The following is a 25,435-nucleotide window of genomic DNA, read 5'->3' as shown; positions in this document are numbered from 1 at the left end:
ACCTACCCAATTCCTTCTTAATCCAAGTTCATGCAGGAGAGGAAGAGAAACAAATGTTAGAAGAGGGCAGCAGGAATAGAGGCACCAAAAAAGATTCCAGGTGCCCTAAAAGAAAAGCAAGAAGAGAAAAGCCTGAAAGTATAGAAGGAGAAACAGAAGGGAAAGGAGAATGAGGGACAGGGGAGTGGGACAGCAGAAGAGTCTAGGTAATTCACCATCAAACAAGTAGAGAACCTCTTGCTATCCACACATGAAGGTCTCAGGTTGCGCAGTTGGCTCCAAGCCATTGCCTTCCTTAGCAGGAAGATGCAGCCCACTGCTAAGCCAGAGGTCCAGAGAGAAACAAAGCTTTAGGTCTCAGGACAGTGCGCATTCATGCACAGACATGCAAAGTGCAAACGGGGAAGACGAAGAAGGTAAGCAGCAGGGGAAGAAGGAGCCTTACCCCGGAGAACATAGTGACCTCCAGGGGTCTCCACGCTGCAAAGGTGGAGTCTAGAAGCGTCCCCAGCAGTCTGCTGATATATGCCTGTAGATCGCCTCCTTCTTTCCAACCACAGTGGCAGGAAGTACAGTTGGAGATAATCACGTATCTGGATGTGCCATCATTCCTGCCCACCAGCAAAGCCTCGGGAGTTCCCAGCATGCCTTGCAGCACTGAGCCGCTCTGCAGAAATTCAGCTGATCGTTCTTTAATTGCAAAAGGAGAAGATAGGAAAGGAAGATCTGCAGACTTTCACCCCTGTCCTCAGCTCTGTAAGAGCAAGGAACTTATCTGCAAAGACACGCAAAACTGTTTGACCTTCGTAAATGCTGCAGATTAAGTATATTTTGCTCCTCCTGGTGATGGTCTGTGCAGGGCATTGTCTGCCTAATCTGGTCCAGCCAACTGTGCCACCTCCCCACCCTCTGTAGTGTGGCTTCTGAAATGTCAGTAGGCATGATCCAAAGATGCTCAAGTCTATCTTAAGACTAGTCCTTAAGACACAACTAATTAGAAGTTAACTAATAACAAAGGTGCAGCGCAATCCTAACCCCTGCATTAGGCCTGCACAAGTCAATTGTGCCAACCCAGCGGTATTACAGACATGCCTTATGGCACCGACTTTAGAGTCGAGGAGGTCAGCACAAGGAGTTGCGCTGGCCTCCCTGTGCCAGATCCAGGCTCAGAGGGGCAAATTTGAATCAGCCAAGCTCAACTGACACAGGGGTCTTGGGGGGCGTGGGGGCAGTCAGCAGGTGTTCCTGGGGACGGGTGGGCAGGCGGGCAGGCGGGGAGCGGGAGATGGGGCCAGGATCCAGCAGTTATGCTCCACTCTCCTCAGATTTGAGCCATCTCCTGAGGTGGCTCAGATCCGAGTAGATCTGTTGGGGCCAGTGCAGTGCAACACGGGGTAAAAGGAAAGTTTTCCCCTTGCCTCAGGTTGCACCAATTCTGGCCCCAAACTTGTGCTGGATGCAGTGCTGGCCCACTGGCTCGCCTGCTCCAGTGCAAGTCAGGATTGCGCCCTTAATTATTTAACTATTAGAAGCTAACTAATAACAAAGAAAGCCAGAGAGTCTCATCATGCTGGTTGCTGATCCAGTTTTCTGATCTGAGAGGAGCAATCACAGCTGGTCCCCTTGACTTGTCCTCAGTTTTCTGGGAAATCTCCAGGACAGGCAAAGGTTGCAGACGAATGATCTGGTGAGACTTTCTAAAGCTCAGGCTGAGCAGTTGGCTCCAAGCCATTGCCTTCCTTAGTACGAAGATGCAGCCCACTGCTAAGCCACTGTGGGCCACTGTGAGATACAGGAAGCTGGACTAGATGGGCCTATGGCCTGATCCAGCGGGACTGTTCTTATGTTCTTAGCTACAGAGTATCCATTGAGGGTCTTTAAACATAGCTTCCCTCCCAGGGTATACTTCTGCACAGGTTTACACCAGATGAAGCCTTCCTGCTCTGGTTTGTAGTTCTTGTTTCCTTTTCCTTGCAGTTTATTTCGAGAAGCTGCTCTCAAGGGCTTTCACCAGTGAGCGGAAGATCTTGGTCTTTGTTGCTCTACCCACAAGAATGGGCTGCTTCTTCTTTCTGCCCAGTGGTGAGCGGTGAGACCAGAAGCAAAAGAGATGCGGAACCGACAGGGGTGGCCCTGAAACCAAAGCCTTAGCAGAGGAAACCAATGCCATCTCTCTGTGCAATCTTTATCTGCCCATTTTCTGTCATTTTGCTGCAGTGATGGCAAGGAAGCAGCAGGTCCTGCAGGCCTTTAGGGAGAAGGGCAAACTTGGTTTGTTGGAACAGATTCCCCCTCTGCCCAGAGCCATTGGGAGCTGGCATTGGGCCCAAAGCAAGATGCCTGATTGCCCCGTTCCTAAATTTTCTTACAAACCAGATGTTACTTCCTTTAAAACAAGTTTTTAATTAACAGTTTTAATTTAGCATGAGCAAGACTGAAACAAACAGCCCAATCCTATCCAACGCAAGAGCAGCAGTGCTAAATAGCTACTGCTGTATCCTGTGCTGGAACTGAGCAGGCTGGAGATCTCCTTGGAGGAAGGGAACATTCGTCCCCTTACCCTGTGTAAAGCCCCAGCCTGCTCAGTGGGGCTTCTTCAGTCGGCACCAGCTATTTCTCTAGCGCAGACTTGAGAAGCCCTTTGTTGGGCTTGTGAGCCCGACACAGGGGTTAAGATTCAAGGAAGGAGGCCTCCGCCAGTCTCACCCCCTCCTAGGCCAGTTCCTTCCCCCCCATTCTCCCTTTCTCTGCCCTCCCTCCACCCAGGAACAACTCCCAAATGCCCCCACACCACTTACCTCCTCTCCACCAACAGCTGGGGTTCCCGCTGTGGCACCGATGGGACGGATCCAGACCACCAAAGCAGACAGGTGGTCTCTCTCAAGTGGTCTTCAGAGGAAAGCTGTTTCAGGAAGAATGCCGAGGATGGTCACCTGCTCGATGGCTCTCTTCAAGCTCCTCTGGACAGCAGCAGAGAACACAGATGACCCACACACCTCACCTCAGCTTGGGCTCCTGCTTTTGTAGAGCCTTACCAGAACATTCTAGAACAGTGTTTCTCAATGTTTGTCCTCCACTCTACCACTTCATATGGTCCATCTATGGAGACGTACCACTGGAAGTAACTGGTGATGATGTCATTGCCAGTTCCTTCCAGATTGGGAGGCCAGATGCAACATGACAAACACCAGTAAGAGGCTCAGGGTAGGTGGGAGGGCTTTTTCAAGCATGGAAAAGCATGCTTTGGAACCTCCTACTACTATTTGTTGTGTTGTGTTCCTGGTCTCGCTGCTGGGTGGCAAGGATCCAGGGATCTCATGAGTACCACCAGGCACCACCTCAAGTAACATTGGTGGTACCCGTACCATTGGTTGAGAAACACTGATCTAGAAAGCTTACCATATATGGGCTGCATTCTCTTTTCAGCTTCTAGAACTAAAAGCTAAAACTTACTTCCAGGGTGGCGCAAACATGCACTAGAGATCTTTGTTTTGTTTTGTTTTGACCTTCCATCATGCTCAGGGGGCATTCATTTTTCACATTCTAGCATGCTCACCACGCTAGCAGTTTGAAATGAGAGCTCAGAGCTAGAAAAGATGGTTGGCTCCATGCGTTTGTTTCTACTGGCAGGAACTTGGCCGTGAGATACAGAAAGTGGACTAGATGGGCTTGGGCCTGATCCAGCAGGGCTCTTCTTATGTTCACACCACATTTCATTTGTCTTCATAGAAAAGATCCTTGCTCTGACAGAGCTGAGGACAGGCATGAAATTCTGCAGAACAGCATCATTTCCCCTTATATCCGTGGCTTCTCCATTTATAATTAAAGAACATTCGACTGAGCTTCTGCAGGACGACTCAGTGCTGCAAGGCATGCTGGGTACATCTGAAGCCTTGCTTGACATCAGCAATGATGGCGTACATCTAGATAACCTCCAGCAGTACTTCCTGTCACTGTGGTTAAGATTAAAAAAAGGAGATTTACAAGAGCATCAGCAGAGTGCTGGGGATGCTTCTAGACTCCATAGCATGGAGCTATGTGATCTGTGCTCCTGGGTAAGGTTGCAGTCCTAACCACACTTACCTAGGAGTAAGACCCATTGATCCTAATGGGGCTTACTTCTGAGTAGACATGCTTAGGATTGGGTTGCAAGGCTTCTTCTTCTTCTTCAGCTGCTCCCCCTCTTCAGGAATTCCTTTCTCTTTCCAGTTTGCACCTTGCATGTCTGTGTATGTGGCTCAACTTTGCTGAGACTTTAAAGCTTTTTTTTTTTTCCTTGATGGACCTCTGGTGTAGTGATGGGTAGCATCTTTCAGCTGAAGAAGGCAACTCTTTGGAGTTGTTTGGGTTTTTGCTGTGAAGTGTTTGGGCTTATGTTGGGAAGGATTTGCCAAGGTGATGTGAGCCAATTCTACTTCCATTTGAGTGTTTCTTTTTCAAGAAGAAAAATAAAGATCCTGGCATGAAAAGGGCAATAGAAGTGGAACCTACCAGCTCTACTGCAATAGTCATGGGTCAGTTTTTCTGCAGCTGTTCCAGTTTCCTACTAGATGGAGGCTGTCCACATTACACAATGGTTTTCCGCAGAAATCTGTTGAACTAACCCAGAAGTGCTTGAGAAGATGCGGTCTAGTCAATATCGCATCTCCTTTGACTTCTGTGGGACTTGGAGTGGCTGTTGCTGTTGGAAAGGAGGAAACCAGAGCTTAGAAAGAGATTAGGAGCTCCTCATAAACGGCTCCTGAAATGTTAGTGTGAAGCAACAGGAAAAAAGGTCAATTTGAAGGATGATTAGGAAGGGGAATGAAATATGGACAGCTCATGTTGCAGTGTCTTTGCAGAGGGATGTATTACTGCAAAGTAACTGGAATTCATCATATGTTTTGAATTGGAATTGGTTCATTTGTCTAAAAATCATGACAAAATACAGTACATTTGGGCCATAAAGCAAAATCATAAACAACATTACTCCCATTTTCAAGAAGACAAGTCCTTAGCATGACCGATAAACCAAAGGTATTTGTTATTTAAAATGAACGAACAAACAAACAAGCATTGCAGACTTCTGATTCTCATATCAGCAAAAGCAAAGGTTGCAAGGTTTTGTGCAACAGAATTATTAATAGCCAACCGTGCGTGGTACGTTAGGCTGAAAGGAAGATTGATCAGCCGAAGGTCACCACAAAAGCTTCACGGCTGAGCAGGGACTGAATCCCAGCTCTCCTTGCTTCAACTCCCATACTCTAGCCACTGCACCATACTGCCTCTCGCTCCATGAACTTTATCAGCACATAATGAGCCAAGACTGAGTTTGGTCCAATTCAGATCACCCACTTAGAAAGACGATTGTCACACAGAAAATGACGGCCAAAATGAACCACGTGTTGTAGCCCTTTCCCTGTGAGAAAACGTTTCTCTCTCATAATAGTAGCATTCAAAACTATTGAATAACAGTTTACTGACAACAAATTGAAATCAGAAAAAAGGGATCTACTAGTGTATACTATGCATAGTTAATAAATTGACTTTGATCTGGTGACGATAGGCAAATACATGGTCTGTCAATGGCTGTTAGGATAACTGTTAGATAACTGAAGCCTCTGTGTTCAAAAGCAGTTTATTTCTGAATATAAGTTGCTGGAGGATAAACGTCAAAGGATGTGTAGACTTCCCAGAAGCATCCGGCTGGCCAGTGTTGCGTATGGGGTGTTGGATAAAATTCCCAGGAACAATCCACTCTGGGCAAGCTTTTACGCACAAGCAACCCAGTTTCTGCCTGTCTTTGCAATGAACTTCCCTTTCTGCAGTCATGAAAATGAAACTCTTGTGTTCCCCAGAAGGGAAACCTGAATGGAAACATGATGAAAATAAAGGTTCCCCACAGAGATATCTGTTCCAGCAGATCAGATTTGTTCAGCCTCCTCCATCGGTTTCTTTCACTTCCAGCCTCAAAATCGTCCACTGCGAAGCAGCTAGAAACAACCTGCCCTTGTGGGCAGAGCAGACCGACATCCCCCACCAGTCGAACTCCAGCAGGGCAGCTTCCAGATATATGTTGCAAGGAAAGAGGAAGTGAGGACCACAGACCAGAGCAGGGGGCTGCATCCCACAAGAAGCTGTGCAGAACCATGTGGATCAGGGCAGGTTTTGCTCTGTAACCCTGCATAGCCCTGTGTAGCCCTGTGTAGCCCAGCCTCAGGGCAGAGATGTGTGTGGCTTTATAAAGCCCCATCTGCTCGTATCTCAGTGACCTTTGCCAGCTCTGGGGAGGTCCCAGAAAACATCTCTGAACACTCCTGTAGGACTTTCCATGATTGTAATTCTCTGGTTCGGATCCTTGCCTTAGAATCCAGAATGGTGAGAGTGTCCATGTTTCTTTGTTGTTACTTATTAGCAAGTTTCTAGTCCTTAAGGCTAAACAGGGGGCTTGGACAAGTGTGGGTCATTTCTAGTGACATTGCAGAAGCCACACTGCAGAGGTGGGAGTGGGGGGGAGAGGAGAACTGACTGAGGGCACAAGTCTAACCAGGTCTACTCAGAAGTAAGTCCTATTTTGTTCAATGGGGCTTACTCTCAGGAAAGTATGGTTAGGATTGCAGGCTGAGTCAAATTCCTGGTTGACAGAGAATGCCCTGCATAAATCAACATTTACCATGAGAAGCAAAATGTGTTGAATTTACAGACTGCATTAAGGCCAAATAATTTCACTTGTTGCCTTAGTGCAGAAATGATGGCTCTTTTCTGGCAGAAAAAGTATTTGAAGAGCACAGATCCACATCAGGTGCCCCCTTTTTCACACCGTCTCCATCTCCACAGTTTAAGAGTTGTCAGTTGAACTTCTGCAGAGTGACTGGGAGGAATTCTGGGAAATCCTGAGGTTTTGCGGGTGGTCAATGTCAATGACACATCTCGGTTCTTGACATCACCCCTCCCAGCTGCACTTCCTCGCAGTGTGGTCAGAGAAGCGGAGGAGATTTACAAGAGCATCAGAAGACTGCTGGGGACATTTTTAGTTCTGGACTCCATCTTTGCAACATGGCGCAGCCTGGCCGGCTCTCTGCGTTCTTGGGTAAGTCTCCTTCTTCTCCCCCTGGAGCTTCCTTGTCTTCCCAGTTTGCGCTCTGCACATCTGTGTGTACTTTCCTGAGACTTGAGCGTTGTGTGTCCCTCGATGAACGTCTGCAACAGCGTTGGGTTGGATTCCTGTGCCGAGGAAAACATTCACTTTCTGTTTGAAACTATTTGTTTTTTCTTCCTCTGCTTCACTTTCTCCTGTTGACTTTCCTCCTCGGCCCCCATCCCATGTTGTTGCTTTGGCTGCCCCTTTCCACCAGAAAGCCAGAGGAGGTCCAGTCAATAATAATAATAATAATAATAATAATAATAATAATAATAATAATAATAATAATACAGTTATTTCTATACCGCCTTTCTTGGTCCTCAGATTTCTCCTTAGACTTTATTCAAGGCGGTTTACGTAGGCAGGCAAATTAAATCCCCGTAGGGATTTTTACAATTTGAAAGAAGGTTCTATCTTTCGAGAAACCACAACATTCAGATGTTTCTTTCTTGATCTGGTCGCACATTCTGGCCTCCATCCTCCCACGCTCAGAGCAGATGGAATAACTCGGCTCAGCTTGTCAGCTGCTTCAAGGTCGCATGGTGCCAGTGGCCTTGAACTGGTGACCTTTGGATGTTATCTTCAGGCAAATGGAGGCTCAGCCCTCTAGACCAGACAATCTCACATCTCTTTTGGCTTCTGTGGAACCTGGAGATACAACTGCAGTGGGGAAAAAGGAAAACAGAGCAGAGAAACCATCTCCTCTCTATCTGTACGATACTTGCATCCCTGACCCAATATCAGTATTCTACTAGCAAGCTCAGCTGACTGACAGCCCAATCTTATCCCTGGCGGTGCCGCTGGGTGCAGCAGCACCAAAATGGCTATCAGTGGCACTGCCGAGGCCACCAATGGTCTCCTTGGAGGATGGAAACTTTAGTCCCTTTCCCCTGGGGAAACTCCCAGGCCCCGCAATGGGGCTTCTCAAGTCTGTGCCAGTTTTTCAGCCTGACATGGAGGATAGGATATGGTGAAGCAGGGCTCAGTTGATCACTCTCCTGCCCCAGTTCCTCCCCTCCCTCCACCCCATCCCGCCCACTCCCTGCCCCCCCTCCCCCCAAAATACTCACCGCCAGCTGGTGCTGAAAGAGCGCCAGCCAGCGATCCACGTGGTGCTGAGGTGCAGCGCCAATGCTCTTTCCCCCCCTGGTGCCGTATGCGTGACTTACGGCTCATTTACGACACCTAGCGCCGGTGCTGGAGCTCAGTGCCGACGCTGAAGACCCATAGGTTTGGGCCCTGAGTGTCCTTCACCCAGAGACAATGTAGCCCTTAAGAAATTAGCCTAGGTCCACAAAAGCAGGCATTTTGTATTTGTAGGAAAAGAAAAGGAAAAAATCTAGATGTGAATTGAGTGTGCTCAGTGCTCCCATTCCAAGGCATGGAATTTTGAGATGTCAGGTGGGAAAAAGCAGGAGCAGTTCCTAGAGTGGTTGGTGGACAGTCAGGGAGTGGGACATGGCCTGCTGGAACCAACTGGAGCTCAGGAGATGCAACATTTTATTGCAGTCTCTTTTGTGTGTCCAGTGATCAGCCTTAGATCTGGATCAGGGCTAGATCCACCATTCTAATGAAGTGAATGTCCCTTGTGTAGGTTCGGTAGAATCATTACCTGTTTCTCTACTGGTCGCTTGCCATCTGAATGTCAGTCTCTCTCACATTCAGCTTGTCAAACACTCCCAGTTCTCTTTCATTCTTTTTCTCTTTTCTTTTGGACCAGCTTTCCCTTTATGTATGTGACTCTTTACTGACCTTCCCAATGACCTGTCCATCTGTTCGCTGTTCCTTCCTTCCTTCCTTCCTTCCTTCCTTCCTTCCTTCCTTCCAGGAAGCTTCAAAATGGCCTGCAACAAACAGTGATTTAGACCAGATTTTGCAGAGATTGGATCTCTCTCTTTTCATCTCTTTCAGCCTCAATCTCAGTCCTTCCTTGGATGGTGCCTTTTACCGGTAAGAAAAATATTAATTCATCCCAGTGACCAGAAGCCCAAAAAGAATGACTGTCATTCAAAGGTTTAATAATTGCAACGATGATAATTATGAAATTATGACTTGTCATTCCCTGTTGTTCCTCATGACAGTAATATTTATTTTGTTTTTAAGTCCCAAGAAAAGATGTGGACATGAAACAAGCTTTACAACGTTCACTGGATAAAGGGAGAAAATGGAATAATAACAGATTTCCATGTTGACACAGTCCAGATCCTTCTAGTGCAGGATCAGTCAATACAAAGTGGAAGTAGCTCAAGCAGGAACCTTTTCTCTGCCCTGCCCAGTGACATGGCCAGGGAATGAATCTGGTACCCTCTGGATTCAAGGCTGGGCCTCAGCCCTTGAACTTCTGTGATAGGAAGCAGAATTTGAGCAATTACACTAAAAATTAAACCTATGATTCAAGACCACATTAAGGAAATACACAATTGGACCCCTTAAGGAAAAAGGAAAGAACCTCACTTCCCATCCCACCAATACTTAGGGAGCTAAAGGACTCCAGCATTAAACCTTGGCCATCCAGTGAGTGAAAGGTGACGTCAGGCCATCTCTCTTTTTTCGTGGGGGAACCATATGTAATTATTCCAAAAAACTGTGAGTTTATTCACGCCTCAAGTCTTCCAAGTGTTTGCCCTCTTCCTGTTTTGCTAGAGGCAATGTATTCCTCACTCCCCCAAGTACATCTGCTAGAGATGTGGAGTACAAAACACTGGCCATCACCCCAGAGTCCAAGGGGGGCAACAGAGCAAACTGGGATCCAAACATTACTGTGTCACAAACCCAAGTGCTCAACATCTCCAATGGGAGGCTCTTTTATGCAGTCAGTCCAATGGGGTCTCCTTCTTAGGGTCTTTCTGACACTGAAGTTGAATACTGCAGACAGCTGATTATGTTATGTTACGACAAAAGGGTTGAGATGGCTTAAACATGAACACTGCGGTTCTGTAAAACAGCAGGGGGAGTGGGGAGTTTGGATTCCAGGGTCCATTGCTCCTGTCTGTCCTGTGAAAATCCAGACTTCTGTAACTCAAATATATTGTAGTTCTACACCAGTGTCATCAAACATTTCATACAGCAGGCCAAAGATAGCATTCATAGCACCTGCTAAGGGCCGGAAATGAGGTCATTAAGTAGGAAGTGACATCATTACATCCTGTGACATCATTCCCTCCCCTGGAATTAAGAACAGCTGCCTCTCTGGAGTCATTTTGGTGGAGCCTTAAGAGCTTTTCATTTAAGAAGGCATTTGATTGCTGACACAATGGGCACTTTTAAATGATGTAATTTTAATTGCTTATTATGGGATTCAGGGGTTTGATCAGTTTCACTGTTTTGGTTGTTTTTAATTTTTTTTATATTTAATGTTTTAATATTTTAATGTTGTATATTGTATTGTGCCCTGAATGTGTGGGAGATAGACGGGATATAAATTCTTTAAATAAAAACAAATAAATAAAATAATTATGCAGGTGATTACCAGAAATAAACACTTTGTTCTCACGTAGGAACTCATTAGCTGCAAATGACAGAAAAGAAAATATGCATATCTTGATCATATTTTCTAGATATGAGAGAGCCCAACTATCACAAGGGCCTCCCTTTCAGCAGCGGTGCTTCTGCCAAGCAGTGTTCCCTCTCATTTTTTTCCTCAAGTGCGCAGTTAACCACCTGAGTAGCACATCACTGTCATCTTAAAATGGGCAATGGCCAGGATGCCTTAAACTAAAATAACCATGCCACCACATTCTCTGATCCTCCATCAACCATCACCTCTAATGCTGCTTCCCTTAGTCATCCCACCCTGACCCCAAGTTATGACTTCCTTAAAACATTCCTTCTATCATTGATCTCCACTCATGTCTGGCTCTCAAGCATCACTGCTATCACAAATCTGCACACCTTACTTTCTGTTCAGCAGGCTCCAGCAGGCAGGAGGAAGAGAACAAAGGAAAGAGAAGGTCTTTAAGCTCCTATTACAACTGAGAACTGTCACTTTGCAGCTCAGTTATCACAAGCCCAATCCCACAGTCTGGATAAGGAGCTTCCCCTTGACACCCCATTCTAAACCATTTCAACTAAACCTTTGCTTCTGGATGTCTCTTTTTCAGATTCCCAGGTAACATCTGTAGCTCTTCCTCCAGCTCCACAGCTGTTCTTGTCCCCTTCGCACAACATCTTTGTCCAAGGAGAGCAGGTCTACCTGCTTTGCATCATCCCAGGAGGACAGAGAGGAAACCAGTTCTGGTTCCGTGAACAAAAGGCAGATGGTGGATGGATGGAGGCAAAATCTCAGAAAGAGTATACCTTTGAGGTCTCAACCACATATCCGAAGCTAAACAAAATTTTTGCCTGCTCTTACCTGGGAAGAGACAGTGGAGGAACACTGTCCCAGTCTGCATTGAGTAACAATGTTATGCTCTCCATCATTGGTGAGCAGTGTTCTTATTCTGAATTAGCTGCATGTGTACACAGGCACGCTTATGGCCAACCCAGCCATGAAGCAAAGTGACGTGGCATGCATCAGGGTGGGTGGTGGGAAGAGCGGCATATTTGGGGTGGAACTATCACTTCTTATGATCTGGACTCTACTTCTGCTGATGGAATCCAGCAGGTGCGCACTGTTTGTGCAGCTGGCAACTTTGGGTGTTCCAGGATCTCTTCCAGTACTGATGTCAAGCTGACCAGACTATAGTTTCCCAGATCCTCCTTGTTCTCTTTTTAAAGATAAAGGAAAACATTTGCTCACCTCCAGTTCCCCAGCGCCTCACTCATTCTGCAGCAGCAATGAAAGATGACAGTTAGTTGCTCTGCTTTGTGCCCAGCCACATGGGGTGGAGTGAGAGAGAGTGTGCAGCTGACCACATGTGCTTTCCGATGTGTGGGGCATCAAACCTTTGAGGGTCCCTTGAGGGCTTCTGCCTCTCGCTTTGGGGCCACCTAGAGCTGGGGACAACACTGCCAGAGTTCCCTGACAGACTAGGAAGGTGAGAGTGGGGATTCCAGCACCCCTTCCCTCCTCGGAGAAGTGCAGCTTCTGTGGCATGTCTCCCTACACTCCAAATGTAAATGCAGAGCAATTTCTACTTAGGAAATAGTTATGACTTTAGTTCTCCTTTGAGCGAGAACCTTCTCTCCAGTTTCACAAGCTCATTCCCAAACTAACGGAATTGCTTTTCTTCTCTCTTCTTCTTTGGAATCCCAGAGTCCCCACAGCCACCAACCATTTCTCTCCACCCCCAGTATCCCATTTACCTGTGGAAAGAAGAGGTCAGCCTTGTTTGCTCTGCCCCTGCACAGCCAGACCTGACAGGTTACACATTCTGGGAGGAAAGAGGAGGCCAGTCACTCCAGCTGCAGCCCAAGACTTCCAGTAACACCTTCACATTGGGTGGAATGTCTGCTGGGTGGTTTTATTGTGTGTATTGGTTTTGGGTATCAGGACGAGAGATCCCGTCCTCAAGGAGTAACTCCATCAGAGTAACCAGGACATGTGAGCTGGTTTGTATTTGCTGCTACTTAAATCTGCCTGGAAGTTCCACTCTCTGACCTGGGGCCCACATCTCAGAGTGGCAGCTATGGGTGCTTGGTGGTAGTGAAGGGATGGTGTTCGCTGCGCATCCTGATCTTGATACGGCTTTCAGGATTAAGGCCTAGAAAACGACTCACACTAAATCCTGCCACCCCACCTTTTGCAAATCTGAGCTTAACAGTGCAATTGTATGCATGTGTACTCAGAAATAAACCCACTGAGTTAAATGGAACTTACTCTCAGCTAAACATGTATAGGATTGCAGCCTAAGAAATTGTAGAAGAATATTTATAGAGGGATGATCAGTCATATCTAACCCGCCATCTTAATTAAACCAGTTTCAATGTCATGTTCTCCCTAGAGAACTCTGGGTCTGAGTGTGGGGCTGGCAAATGATTTCCAGCCCCTCACCCCACTTGTGTTTGCAGAAATCTTTGGAGAACACAATGGCAATGAAAAGGCTGTAGAAAAAAAGATAAACATCTCGTGTGGGTGAAATTTCCTAAGTAACTAAGGAACGGAAGGCAGGTCTCTGCCTCAAGGAGTTTGAGTGGTAGAAGAGATGAGAACGAATGAGAGGAGGGCACATTAAGAGATGAAGTGGATATTCATCCCCTATTGTTTCTCAACACCTCTACGCATGGTTGAAGCCAGGTTCTGGGGCCTTCAGACAAAGCTCTGTGCTGAACCCTGTATGGCAGGTACCAGGTTGGGGACTCCAGGCAGGAGATTAATGACACTTTATTGTTGGATGAGGGTCTCTTGGAAGAGCAAAGCAGAGGCTGACCTCGGAGGTGGCAGCTGGCTATATTCCAGGTGTAAACCTGGGCTAGACTGTCATTGTCTCTGTACAAACATTTCTGGTGATGTTATTTTTTCCATGAGGGGAAACTTCATTTAGGTCTTCTCTCTTTGCACCCAAACTAACCAACCTGCTTTCTCTGCCTCTTCTTCCTTGGAATCCCAGAGTCACCACTATGGCCAAACCTTTCCCTCCAACCCCAGTTTCCTGTTTACATCCAAGGAGAAGTCGTCACCCTCACTTGTTCAGCCCCTTCTGTGCTACCCCTGGTAAGATACACCTTCTATGAGGAAAGAGAAGGCCAGTACCTTGAAGTGCAGCCTAAGGATCGCCATAAAACTAATACATTACGGTTGGATGGAACTACTGCTGGACAGTTCCATTGTGTGTACTGGTTTTGGATATCAGGACGAGAGATCCAGTCCCAATGGAGCAACTCCGTCTCTGTGACCAGGACAGGTGAGCCACTTTCTATTTGCTGTTCCAAAAGCTGCCTGGAATTTCCACTGCCTGACCTGGGACCCTTCACTTCAGAAATGGGCAGAGGGGCAGCTGTGAGTACTTGATGGTGATGAAGGGTGGTCTCTGAACACCCTGATCTTGATGCTTAAGCTTTTCAAGATTAAGGCCCAGTAAAAGTGTCTCATGCAGTTTCAGATTAAATTCTGCCACCTCAGCTTTTGCAATTGTGAGTTCAAGAAATGGAAAAGGAATATTTATAGAAGGATGAATTGATCAGAGGGGTGAATTGACCAACCATCGTAATTAAAACAGTTTCAATGTCATTCTTTCTCTCCCTAGAAAACTTTGGGTCTGTGTGTGGGGAGAGCAAATGATTCCTAGCACCTCACCCCACTTATACTCCCAGAAGTCTTTGAAGAACACAATGACAATGAAATGGTTGTAGAAGAAAGAGACATTTGGAGTGTGGAGGATGAAATTTCTAGAGCAATTTAAGGACAGGAAGGGAAGAACATTTGGATGTAGGGGAAGTTAGAAAGGGCAAGAGGAGGGCATGTTCAGAGTGTTAGGAGATGAACTGCATATTCCTCCCTCATTCTTGCAGAACAGGGTCAGTGTGAGGTTTAAGGGCACTGAGACAAAGCCCCCACTGAGCCCTCCATGGCATGCGTATTGTTTGTAGCTCCTGCCCTGCCAACCGCCCCCCCCCATAGCTGGAAAAGGGTGGGGGTGAACAGGTGCCTTGTTTCCTCAGTGCCACCACTGCAATTCCTGTATAGCAGCAGTAGTGAAACAGGTCTTCTGCTTTGCGCCTGGCCCCACAAGAGGGAGGGGACAGCTGAGCACACAGATGATTTCCAAAACAAGGGAAGCACATGGCTGAGAGGCCTTCAAAGGGCCTTTACCCCACTGCCCCACTGTACTTGGGGCTGACACTGCCAGACTTCATTGGGAGAAAAGGAAAGGGGGTGAACCCAGGCAGCCGAGAGTGGGGATTGCAGGGTCTGATGCTCTGTTCCCTCCTCTGAAAAGTGCATCTTCTCTGGCATGTCCCTCAACACTCCCAATGTCAACCTGGGTCACAATTTCTGCTCAAGAACTTTGTCGGTCTGCATTTCCCCATGAATGTTTCTGGTGATTTGAGTTCTCTGCAGAGGGAATTGGCACTCAGGTTTCATGAAGCTGTGTCCTAATTCACTGGATTGCTTTCTCTCTCCCTTCTCCCTTGGAGTAGGGATGGCAGGGCCCAGTGCTCCTCTCCCTTCTCTGAAAAATGTGACTTCTGTGGCATATTTCCCTGCACTCCAAATGTAAATCTAAGTTCAAACTTCTGCTCAAAAAATTATGGGGATCTTAGTTCTTTTTGGAGGGGGAACCTTCAATCAGGTTTCATGAGGTTGTTCCCAGAGTAACTGAATTGCTTTCCTTCTTTCTTCTTATTTGGAATCCCAGTGTTCCCACAGCCACCAACCCTTTCTCTCTGGCCCCAATATTCTATATACATCCAAGGAGAAGCAGTCAGGTTCATTTGCTCTGCCCCTGCACAGCCAGACCTGACAGGATACACATTCTGGGAGGAAAGAGGAGGCCAGTCACTTCAGCTGCAGCCCAAGACTTCCAGTAACACCTTCACATTGGGTGGAATGTCTACTGGGTGGTTTTATTGTGTGTATTGGTTTCGGGTATCAGGACGAGAGATCCAGTCCTCAAGGAGTAGCTCCATCAGAGTAACCAGGACAGGTGAGCTGGTTTGTATTTGCTGCTACTTAAATCTGCCTGGAAGTTCCACTCTCTGAGCTGGGGCCCACATCTCAGAGTGGCAGCTATGGGTGCTTGGTGGTGGTGAGGGGGTGATGTTTTCTGGGCACCCTAATCTTGATAGGGCTTTCCAGGATTAAGGTGCAGAAAATGTCTCATGCTGTTTCAGGCGAAATCCTGCCACCCCAGTTTCTGCAAATTTGCATGTCTACTCTGAAGTAAGCCTGTGATGTATGTAAGTTATGCAGAATTGAAATCCTGCATAATTGATTGACCTAGACTTATGGCTGGCCAATCGGGTGATGGATCGAAATCCTACCATCCGATTGGCCCTCTAGTTAAGGTTTCAATTGCACCAATCACGGGAAGTCTGGGCGGAGTTAAAGGCTATAAAAAGCCATGGGTTTGCCTTGTATTTTACTTCATTCTGTTCTGAAGATGGAATAAATATTGAGCTGTTATCATTATGCCTTCCTTTATTCGCATGGACCCACTATATAACAAGCCCACTGAGTTCAATGGAACTTACTCCCAGGGAACTGTGTGTTTCTGTCCTGTGAAAAGAGTGCATCATCTGTGGCATATCTCTCTACACTCTCTACACCCAGGTTATACTCCAAACTGGGTCCCAATTTCTGCTCCAAATCTTTGACTGACATCATTTCTTCATAAATATTTTTGGTGATTGGAGTTATCTGAGGGGGAATCAGTACTCATGATTCATGACGCTGTGCTCAAAGTAACGGGATTGCTTTCTCTCATTCCTTGGAATTCCAGGCCTCCCACAACCTCCAACCCTTTCACTCCAGCCCCAGCACCCTGTTTACATCTTAGGGGAAGAGGTCACCCTCAACTGCTCAGTAGAGAACAAGGCTGCAGAATTCTCATTCTACCAGCAAAGATCGGTTTGGTTCTCTGTGCTACAGCCCAGGAGTCACAATAATGTGTGCAGGTTGGATGGAAAGCTTGCTGGGATGTTCCAGTGTAGGTGTTGGATTCAAGTATCAGGAAGGAAAATCATGACCCAACTGAGTAACTCTGTTTCTGTGGACAGGACAGGTGAGTTGGTTCCTCTTTGCTGCTGCTTTAAGACTGCCTGGACTTCTCTGACCTCATCTCTGAGGTGGGCAAAGGGCAGCTATATTTATGTGGTGGCGATGAATGGATGGGGTTGTCTTACATGTACTGGCCCTGAAACAGTTACCAGGTTTATGGCCCAGAAAAGGGCTTGCACAATTGCAATTTCAGCAAAGCATCATCCAGCTTTTATAAGTATTGGCTTAACAGGTGTCAGAGGAATATTCGCAGAGGGATGGGTTCATCAGTCATCTCAACCCCACCATCTTAAATAAACTGATTTCAGTGTCATTCTCTCTCTCCATTCTCTCTCTATGGAAGGCAGGTTGCGTCGGCTGAGCTCAGCCAACACAGGGACCTGGGGAGGGCAGGGGGGACATGTTCCAGAGCAGGGGGAGGGCAGTTGGAGGGCAGTCCCGGGGGCGGGCGGGGAGTGGGAGGCGGGGCTGGGACCCCACTGTTATGCTGGAGCCCAACCCTGTTCCTCTGCTCTCCTTGGACTTGCGCCACCTCTGGAGGTGGCGCAAGTCCAAAGAGGCCCATTGGGGCTGCAGTGGCTTATCCATTGAGCCACTTTGTAGCCCTGTCTTGTGCTGGATACAGCACAGGGCTCCTGGACTGCCTGTTCTGCCTGTTCCACGCAAGATAGGATTGTGCTGCATGCTAGTGACCCAAAACACCCAAAAGTCACACCAGTGGCATCACTAGGGTTGGTGTCACCCCCATTAACTTCATTTATTTATTTTACTATAGAACAGTAAAGGCCACCAAACCAGATAGTAACCAGCAAAAAAAATATGTCAGTTGTGTTTTCTGGTTATTTTGTTCTATTCTGTTCTGTATATTCTGTTCTATTATTTAGAACAGATATTTCAATGCAGTTTGTTTCATTACATTCTGCATTAAATTTCACACCAAATACTATATAATATGATGGTATTATTCCTAAAAACCATGAGTTTCTCAATTTGGGTCACTAGTGGTATCACACACACACACCCCCATGGGTGTCACCTTACTTACATCTTATGTGTTCCATGTTATGTCATAATAACTTCTCATTGGCTCATCGAACAATCAGTCTCACTGGTCCATTTTGAGTTAAGAAAATCTACTTTTTGTTACATAAGACAGTTGCATTTTTTTTTACTATAACTTTTGATAGAACTGAGATGTTTCACTCCAGTTTGTTTCATTGCTTTCTGCTGTAAACTACACATCATATTATTATTATTATTATTATTATTATTATTATTATTATTATTATTATTATTAACAGTATTTATATACTGCTTTTCAACAAAAAGTTCACAAAGCGGTTTACATAAAAAAATCAAATAAGTAATGACATATAACATGATGGTATTATTCCTAACAACCACAATTTTTGCAATTCTGGTTACTAGTGGTGTCACCCACTCCCCCAAGGGTGGCACCCGGGATGGGCCACCCCCTCTTAGCTATGCCACTGCTCCCATTCCACAGTCCTCTGCTGGGCAGCAAAATGTGGTATTCTTCTCTGAAGTCTTTACTTGAGCCTGCTGAGTCTGTATAAATCCCCTTGCCTGCATCTTAAGTTTTCTGCCCATGTGCCTCCTCTTTGCCTTTTCCTCCCCTCATTTGCTGGATTGAAAAAGGGAAGAAAGAGAATTGGTATGGAAGAGGAAACATGGAAAAGAGGGGGACTAGAGTATGAGGACATTTGGTGGGCCTGGGGCATTTGGTGGGCCGCTGTGAGATACAGGAAGCTGGACTAGATGGGCCTATGTGGGGCTGTTCTTATGTTCTTAGGAACAGAAGCTGGTAATTAAAAGGTAAGGGGAGCAGGATTTGACCTGCTGCTCTTGATCAAAGTTCGTCTGGTTGGTCTTGGGCCAGCCCTGACCCCTCAGCAGTCATAAGCACCAGTTGACTCTTTGATGCCATTAGAAGCTGCATTGCCTTTCTTAAAAAGGGCAGAAGGGATTTTTGCCAGAATCACAGGAAAAGATGCCCACTCTTTCACCTTTTGGACTTTTGGGGTCTTTCAGTTGAGTCATTGTTCATTTCAGCAACTTGAGTCTCCATTACTCATATTAATGTCACCAGTTCTGCATTCATAAATATCTCCAGTCTTATTTGCATAGACACCCCCTTAGCAGGTGTACTGGGATACAAATGAGACCAGGAAAATCCCCTCCCACTGATTCCTGTGATTGCGGCAGAAAATCTCTCTCTCTCTCTCTCTCTCTCTCTCTCTCTCTCTCTCTAAGAAACTGATCAAACCAGCTATCCTGAAAAGTGAGATTTAACTACATAATAAACAGAATTGAAATTTCCTTTCTGCCTCAGCTATTCTACCAAAAAAGGATGTTATGCTTCACAGTTGGTTAGTATACAGAGGTGTAGAATTTGCCTGATTTTTTTTCTACATCTTTAATCCTTAGCTGGTGCTTGGGGAACAGGTTGGTCTCTCAACCAATATACTGCTGTGGCTGCCACTGGAATGCATGTGTCATTCGTAACACACTTCCTCTCTTGGCAATTGCGTGTGTAGTTCACATGTACAGTTGGGAGAAACTGGATTTTTGATTGTTCCCTCTTTGCTGTCTCATTCACTTGGAGTGAGGGTTTGATTCAGGATAAGGCCACTTCCAGTGAACATCACATGACCCACAGATCACACCAAGTTTCCCCCATAAGGAGGTGGAGGTCAAAGGCAGAAGAGAAAGAAATCGGACCAGGACTTGGGTCAAAAACCCCGACACCAGTTCCCTCTGTATTGTCTCAGTAGGGGTGACAACCCTTCCTGATCAAATTCCAAGTCCCAGAAGTAAACTCATTGGAATGCTGGGTTTTTGCCATAATGACTCCTCTGCAGCATAGTGTGACTTGTTCAAAGCCCAGCAAAGTGCAGACTCTGAATCAGTTACCAAAATGACACTGCTAATCATCTCTTTGTATTGGATGACTTTTCTAGATCCCCTCCCTCCCCCAGTGCTGAAAGTGGATCCTCCATCTGGAGCAGTGAACGAAGAGGAGCTCCTGCTCATCTCTTGCTTGACCAACAGGAGCAACACTGAGAAAAGGTTCCACTTCTACAGGGATAGAGTTGAGATGAACATCAGCAATGAAGAGTTTCTGAGGAGATCCAGTGAACCTGGGGATCCCTCTCCAGATGCTGCTTTAAGTATCCCACAAGCTAACTCCAGCTATAGTGGGGAAATTGCCTGCAGTTATGAGGAAAACATGAGCAGCCGGTGGGTGCCTTCTCCTCTGAGCCAGGCAGTGAATGTCCTAGGTGAGGTCATTTATGGAGTGGTAGTTCCAAGTGGCTAACCTTCTTTAGCAGGGAGATAAACCTGTGCATACATGTTGATCCAACTCTTCAGAGGGTCAGGTGTAATCATCACCTTACGTAACTAGAGTGCCTTGAGTAGCATCTCCTTAATAATAAAATGCTTGGCATTTGCATAGCACTTTCTGAGTCTGCAAAGCATTTCACGGGTATCATCTTGAGTATGACAATCCTGTCAGGGAGTGAGTTATCCCCATATTACAGCTGGGAAGGTTGAGGCTAAAGGAAGCACCATGTAGGCCTCTTAGCTAGCTCATGGCATATAGGTGATATTGGAATCAGAGAAGTTCTGATTCAAAGCTCACTCTGTGCCACACCTACTTTTCACCTCTTTGCTTCCTTCCCAAGTCTTGTCTTGCCCTCTGTGGTCAGCTGGGAACAGCATCTGGCTGCTTCTTTCTTGTAACCAGCTTAGGTAGGAAGAGGGAAAAGCTCGTTGGCTCCTCCCCAGTTCCTTCCTCCAAAATTCATCTAAAGGAAATCTTACCCTGATTATGATCTGGATATGATGCGAGATGCTTCTTCATTTCGGCAGATCTTGAGAGGGTGGGAATGTGCTTCTAAATGGATTTGTAAGAGCTGACATGAAGCATTTTTAGAATATAGTAGTTAGTACAAATGTGACAAGAGTACTGCTTTGACATCTCAGCTTTCTTTTTGCTAAATGCAACTATCAGGATCGTTTAGGAACAGGGCCATGGCACAGGGGAGGGGAAGTTGAAGCCTTTGTTCCATGTTGTTCGCTTCAAATCACCGCCTGAAGCTGCTGTTAGTCACAGAAAGGAAATGAAAGAGGAACCACATTTTTTTCCCTGCATACTTTACCCTCAGTGACTAAAATACCTTCCATGATGGCAAGCGGCCCCCGGTTGGGGTTTGGGCACCCCTGCCTTAAGCCTTCAAGAAGGGCACAGGTTACAAAACTAAAGAAATACTACACATCCTTCCCTTTTGTTTCTCTTTTCAGTTTATGCACAAGATTCATCTCTACCAGCTTCAGTGTATGCTTGCTTCACTCTTCTGCTCCTGATCCCGGTGGTCTCACTCGCTTGCTATTATTGCTGGAGAAGGAAGAAAGGTAGATGGGAATGTGAAGGACCCCCCCCCCGGCATGTGTCACTGGTCTGAGATAAATTTGTTGGGCTCCCCTTGAAAATTATAAGACTGTTCTCTTTGGAAGGAAGTTCCTTGAAATGTCACTTTAGGTGCCTAGCCAGGAGGGTCTGTGGTGGAACAGGTAGGCATCTCTTTCCATTATCTAGTCATGAGAGGAGATTGCAGAGAGGCAGGGGTTCCTTCTCATCGCTCATCACTGGGCAAAGAGACTTCATTTGAAGTGGTGGGTGTCTTACCTCTAGCAGGAGGAGAGCAACTGCTCCTCTTCGGCCCCTCAGAGCATCCCTCCCAGGAGCCAGCCAGTCAGTCAAAGTTTAATTGTGATAACCATAGGTTGTTACAATAAAAGATCAGTAAATTGCGAAATATCCATAAGCTAAAAAGGGAGAATAATTATAAACATCATACAGACCAAACCAATTAATAAAAGATATAAAAACATAAAATAGACCGCAATATCAAAAACCATTTAAAAGAGCTCACTGCTTAGCTCAGAATTAGGTAAAATTAGCTAAAATAAAAACCGAATCTGATTCCATAGAAATAAGGTGACCCCTGACATAATCAGCTCTATGGAGTAGATTAATTTCCCATAAGAACAATTACTATACTGCACAAATTTGTACATAATTTGAATGAATTTTCAACTCTGCAAGAGCAAAATTAGCCACTTTCAAAGTGATCCCCATGTCAGCATCTACTAGAAGGCAGCAGACCTGAACTGTAGTAGGTCTGTCCTATAACAAGGGGAATAAAGTGGACAAGAATTTAGAATTTAGCTCCCAGGAGCTATTTGCTGGTGTCTCCCTTTGCTTCTGTCTTTTGAGATTGTGAGCCTCTTTGAGACAGGAACCATCTTCTCTTTTAGTTGCATTTTCACTTCTGTTTGCTTTGAAAACTGGTGTGTGTGAATTTAGTTCTCACTATCACAACTTTGCTTTAAAAGAGAGTTTCCAGAGATCACTGACTCTCTGGAAAGCATATCCTCTTGCTGTGACCTGAGCTTCAGGGGCAGCCTTAGGTGCTGTGGGGCCCAATTGGAAACATTTTTGTGGGGCCCCAGGTTCACAGCCAAGGTCTATAGAATCTTAGAGATATAAATACAATTTATTCTAGACTTTTTATCTCGGTGGTAGAATGGAAACCAATCAGAATGTGCACTTTAAAAGTGCATGTGAGTTTAATGGACCACATGGATCTAAGCACATTTTAATATAAAATTGCATACAGGTTATCCTAGCGTGGAGGCCCTTTGGCCCAATTGGCTTAAATATGACCCTGCTGAGCTGAATTTCCTAGCCAGTGTTTCTCAAACTGTGGGTCAGGACCCAATTTCAGATGGGTCCCCATTCATTCCAATATTTTATTTTTAATCTTTTAGACTTGATGCTCCCATGGTATGTGACTGCATTTGGGGAAATGTTACAGATCTGTACTTTTAACAGGCTACTATATATATGATTTTAACGATAGTCGATGGGACTTACTCCTGGGTAAGTGTGGTAGGATTTCAGCCTAGGATTATTAAAAATGTCCCTGCTTGATGATGTCACTTCTGGCCATGACATCACTTCCAGTGGGTCCTGACAGATTCTTATTCTAAAAAGTGAGTCCCAGTGCTAAATGTGTGAGAACCACTGTGCTAGACAATCATTGACAAGGATGACAAGATTCCAATTTCAGCCTTTCTCCTTTTTCTTTCCACTCTGGAAGCATCAAAGGGTCAGGAAGAATTTCATCCACCACAAAACCAGGAGGAAATGGACAATCTCAGGAGGTTGGAGCTCCAGGTGGTCTCCTCGCAGCTACAGGTATCTGCTTGTTCGTTCTGTGTGTATCGCCTTAGCTTACAGCAGCTTCTGGAGTTTTTTCTCCAGGTTCACAGTTCTGTCCCCAGGGGTTCCCAATTTGAAAATACAAATAAGATTTTTTTTAAAGTACAGGCGGAACAAAAGTGGGTGACATTGCAAACAGTATAATCTGTTTGTAAAGAAAGGAAGGAACAATGTGATTGTTGTGTGGTTTTCACCCCACCCATGGCTGAGCTTGGGTGGCTCATTTGCTTTCCATAGGTGAAACCAGTTCAACCATCATGATTTTTTCCAAGGTATCTTTGCAAATATGTTACCGATCTCATCCCTACCCCACCCCTCCCATGATGAAGATAGACGTCAGTTCAGAGTTCCCTCCTCCTTTATGGACTCAAATGGGCTTTGATTGGACCCCCCCCCCCACTTTGATGCCTAAGGAAGCCTCCCTCAATTTCCCTCTGCTTTCTCATTGGTCAAGCATGACGTGTGCCCTTATCAATGTTCCTTCTGCTTTGACACAGGCTGAAGCCAGGCTAAAGAGACAGAAGCCAGTGGAAGAGGATGGGGTGTCATACAGCGAGATCCAGTTTCGACACCCAAATAAACCTAACAGACAGAAGCCAGTGGGAGAGGAAGGGGTGTCATACAGTGAGATCCAGTTTCGACCCCTGCATGGACTGAACAGATTGAAGCCAGTGGGAGAGGATGGGGTGACCTACAGTGAGATCCAAGTTCGACCCACCCACAAAGCAGCAAAGTGAAGTGACTGTGGAGCAGAACGAGACTTTGGGCAGGTTATGCCCTGTGTGGGGGGTGGAGTTGGGTGATGCTCTAACTGTGCTTTCTCACGTGTGAATTGGATTCCTCCATTCGTAGCTGGCCTGGTGGTGCCTTTGGATGCTGGGAAAGTGACTCTGTTCCCACTTCTTTGCACTGCTATCATGTTCTATGGTTCCAGATGGACTCCTGAGGGATCTGGGGGGTTTTCCAACTACCAGGGTTGACACACATCCGAAGCCATGATTGAACTCTGGATTGAGGAAATGGCTAAGGCAGTGGATCCGTTCGCTGCTGAGCAGCCTCTGCTGTGTCATAGAGCTAAGGTGGGGTCCCTGGTTTGCTGAGAAACTGCAGTTGATGAAACAACAAGGTAGGCGCCTTGCGTGATGCAGGAGGAGAACCAAACGCAGGTGAGAGCTCATTTTGGACCTTACTTGGCGATGCTGATGGCAGTGAAGAAGCTATTTTCTCTGCCACTATTGCAGCTGCCAGGAGCCATTTGGCTGAGCTGTTCCATGCTGTTCCATGTGCTAGGGGCCTGCTCCATTTGCCCCCCCCCAGGTGAAGAAGGAGTGTATGGTTGCTCACTGTGACAAATTTGCAAGGCACCTTGCATCTGCCACAACTTAGACTCCACGTTGATGGGATCACTCAGGTGTCTGTGGGTCCTGTAGTTTTGGATTCTTCTCCATTTGTATGGATTGAGGATGCAGACAGGATCCTTTGGAGTGTGAGGCTGTCTGCAGGGACCCCTGCCCAGCTCAGCTTATTACATCTTATCTTTGTTGATGATTTTACAACTTTGTGTTGCTGCCTCTGACTTTTTAGCTTTTTGATTGCTGGATTGTTTTTATATCGGTGGTTTTTTGTAAGCTGCCTTGGTCATCCACAGTAGTGGAGGAGAGGCAAGGTAAACGTGCATTAAATAAACCAATAAGAGTGAATTGAATAGTGGATTTTGGGGGCCCTGCTCTCCTTTCTGTCTTTCAGTGACACCAGGTGGACCTCCATTAAGGCCCAAACTAGTTGTTATGTGGAACGTTTATCATGGCCCTGTGTGTGCCTTTTGTAAATGGCACTGTGGGGGGAGGGGAGACACATGTAATGGGAGGGTATGATTCCAGTGCAGATCGTGTACTATATTAAATGGGAAAAGCCTCCATTGTTGTTTTCCCCATCAAAAATAAAGCATGGGACTATAATCACAGTCAGGACCATAGCTGGGGCAGAGTCCTAAAGTACCCCTGCATTCCCACTGTGGTTTCACCCCATTTTATATCCTCCTGCCTCACTTTTTTCAATCCCAATCTGGAGTAGGTGTTTTGGACAGGACTGGACCAGTTACTCAATTAATGGGTAAAATTAATGAATGAAAACCTTTTTGATGGACTGAAAATTATTTTTAACAGATGTACCTATCAAAAATGGAGATGGAGGTAAAATGGAGAATAGGGTGGGGCGGGGAGGGAGAAGCTGATGGGAGCTCCTCAATCTCCATCAAAAATGGAGATGGAGCAAAACTAAAGTATCATCTTAGAAGAGGTATTCTCCCTTCACCATCACAACCAAGGGGCACTACCTCTTTTTCTGGGATGAAGCTTGCTGTGAAACACACACACACACACACACACACACACACACACACACACAC

At 46.0% G+C, this 25,435-nt stretch overlaps 1 protein-coding gene across 2 annotated transcripts; it reads left to right on the top strand.

The window, feature by feature from the left end:
- Nucleotides 1–6,906: 6,906 nt before the first annotated feature.
- Nucleotides 6,907–25,165, top strand: LOC136660536 (Fc receptor-like protein 5). Of its 2 annotated transcripts, XM_066637775.1 has the most exons (10): nt 6,907–7,069; nt 9,032–9,070; nt 11,221–11,541; nt 13,609–13,902; nt 15,358–15,645; nt 16,441–16,722; nt 19,700–20,020; nt 21,045–21,155; nt 22,907–23,004; nt 23,526–25,165. In XM_066637775.1, exons 1-10 carry the CDS (start codon nt 7,036–7,038, stop codon nt 23,763–23,765), a joined length of 2,028 nt encoding a protein of 675 aa, XP_066493872.1. In that variant the 5' UTR covers nt 6,907–7,035; the 3' UTR covers nt 23,766–25,165. The 2 variants fall into 2 exon arrangements, with proteins under 2 accessions (XP_066493872.1, XP_066493873.1); XM_066637776.1 differs by lacking the exon at nt 15,358–15,645.
- Nucleotides 25,166–25,435: the final 270 nt, after the last annotated feature.

The sequence above is a fragment of the Tiliqua scincoides genome, chromosome 9 (assembly GCF_035046505.1).
Source record: "Tiliqua scincoides isolate rTilSci1 chromosome 9, rTilSci1.hap2, whole genome shotgun sequence".
In the NCBI taxonomy this organism is placed as follows: Eukaryota; Metazoa; Chordata; class Lepidosauria; order Squamata; family Scincidae; genus Tiliqua; species Tiliqua scincoides.
Note: the sequence above shows the minus strand (reverse complement) of the source record. Positions and strands in the feature narration are given on the sequence as shown.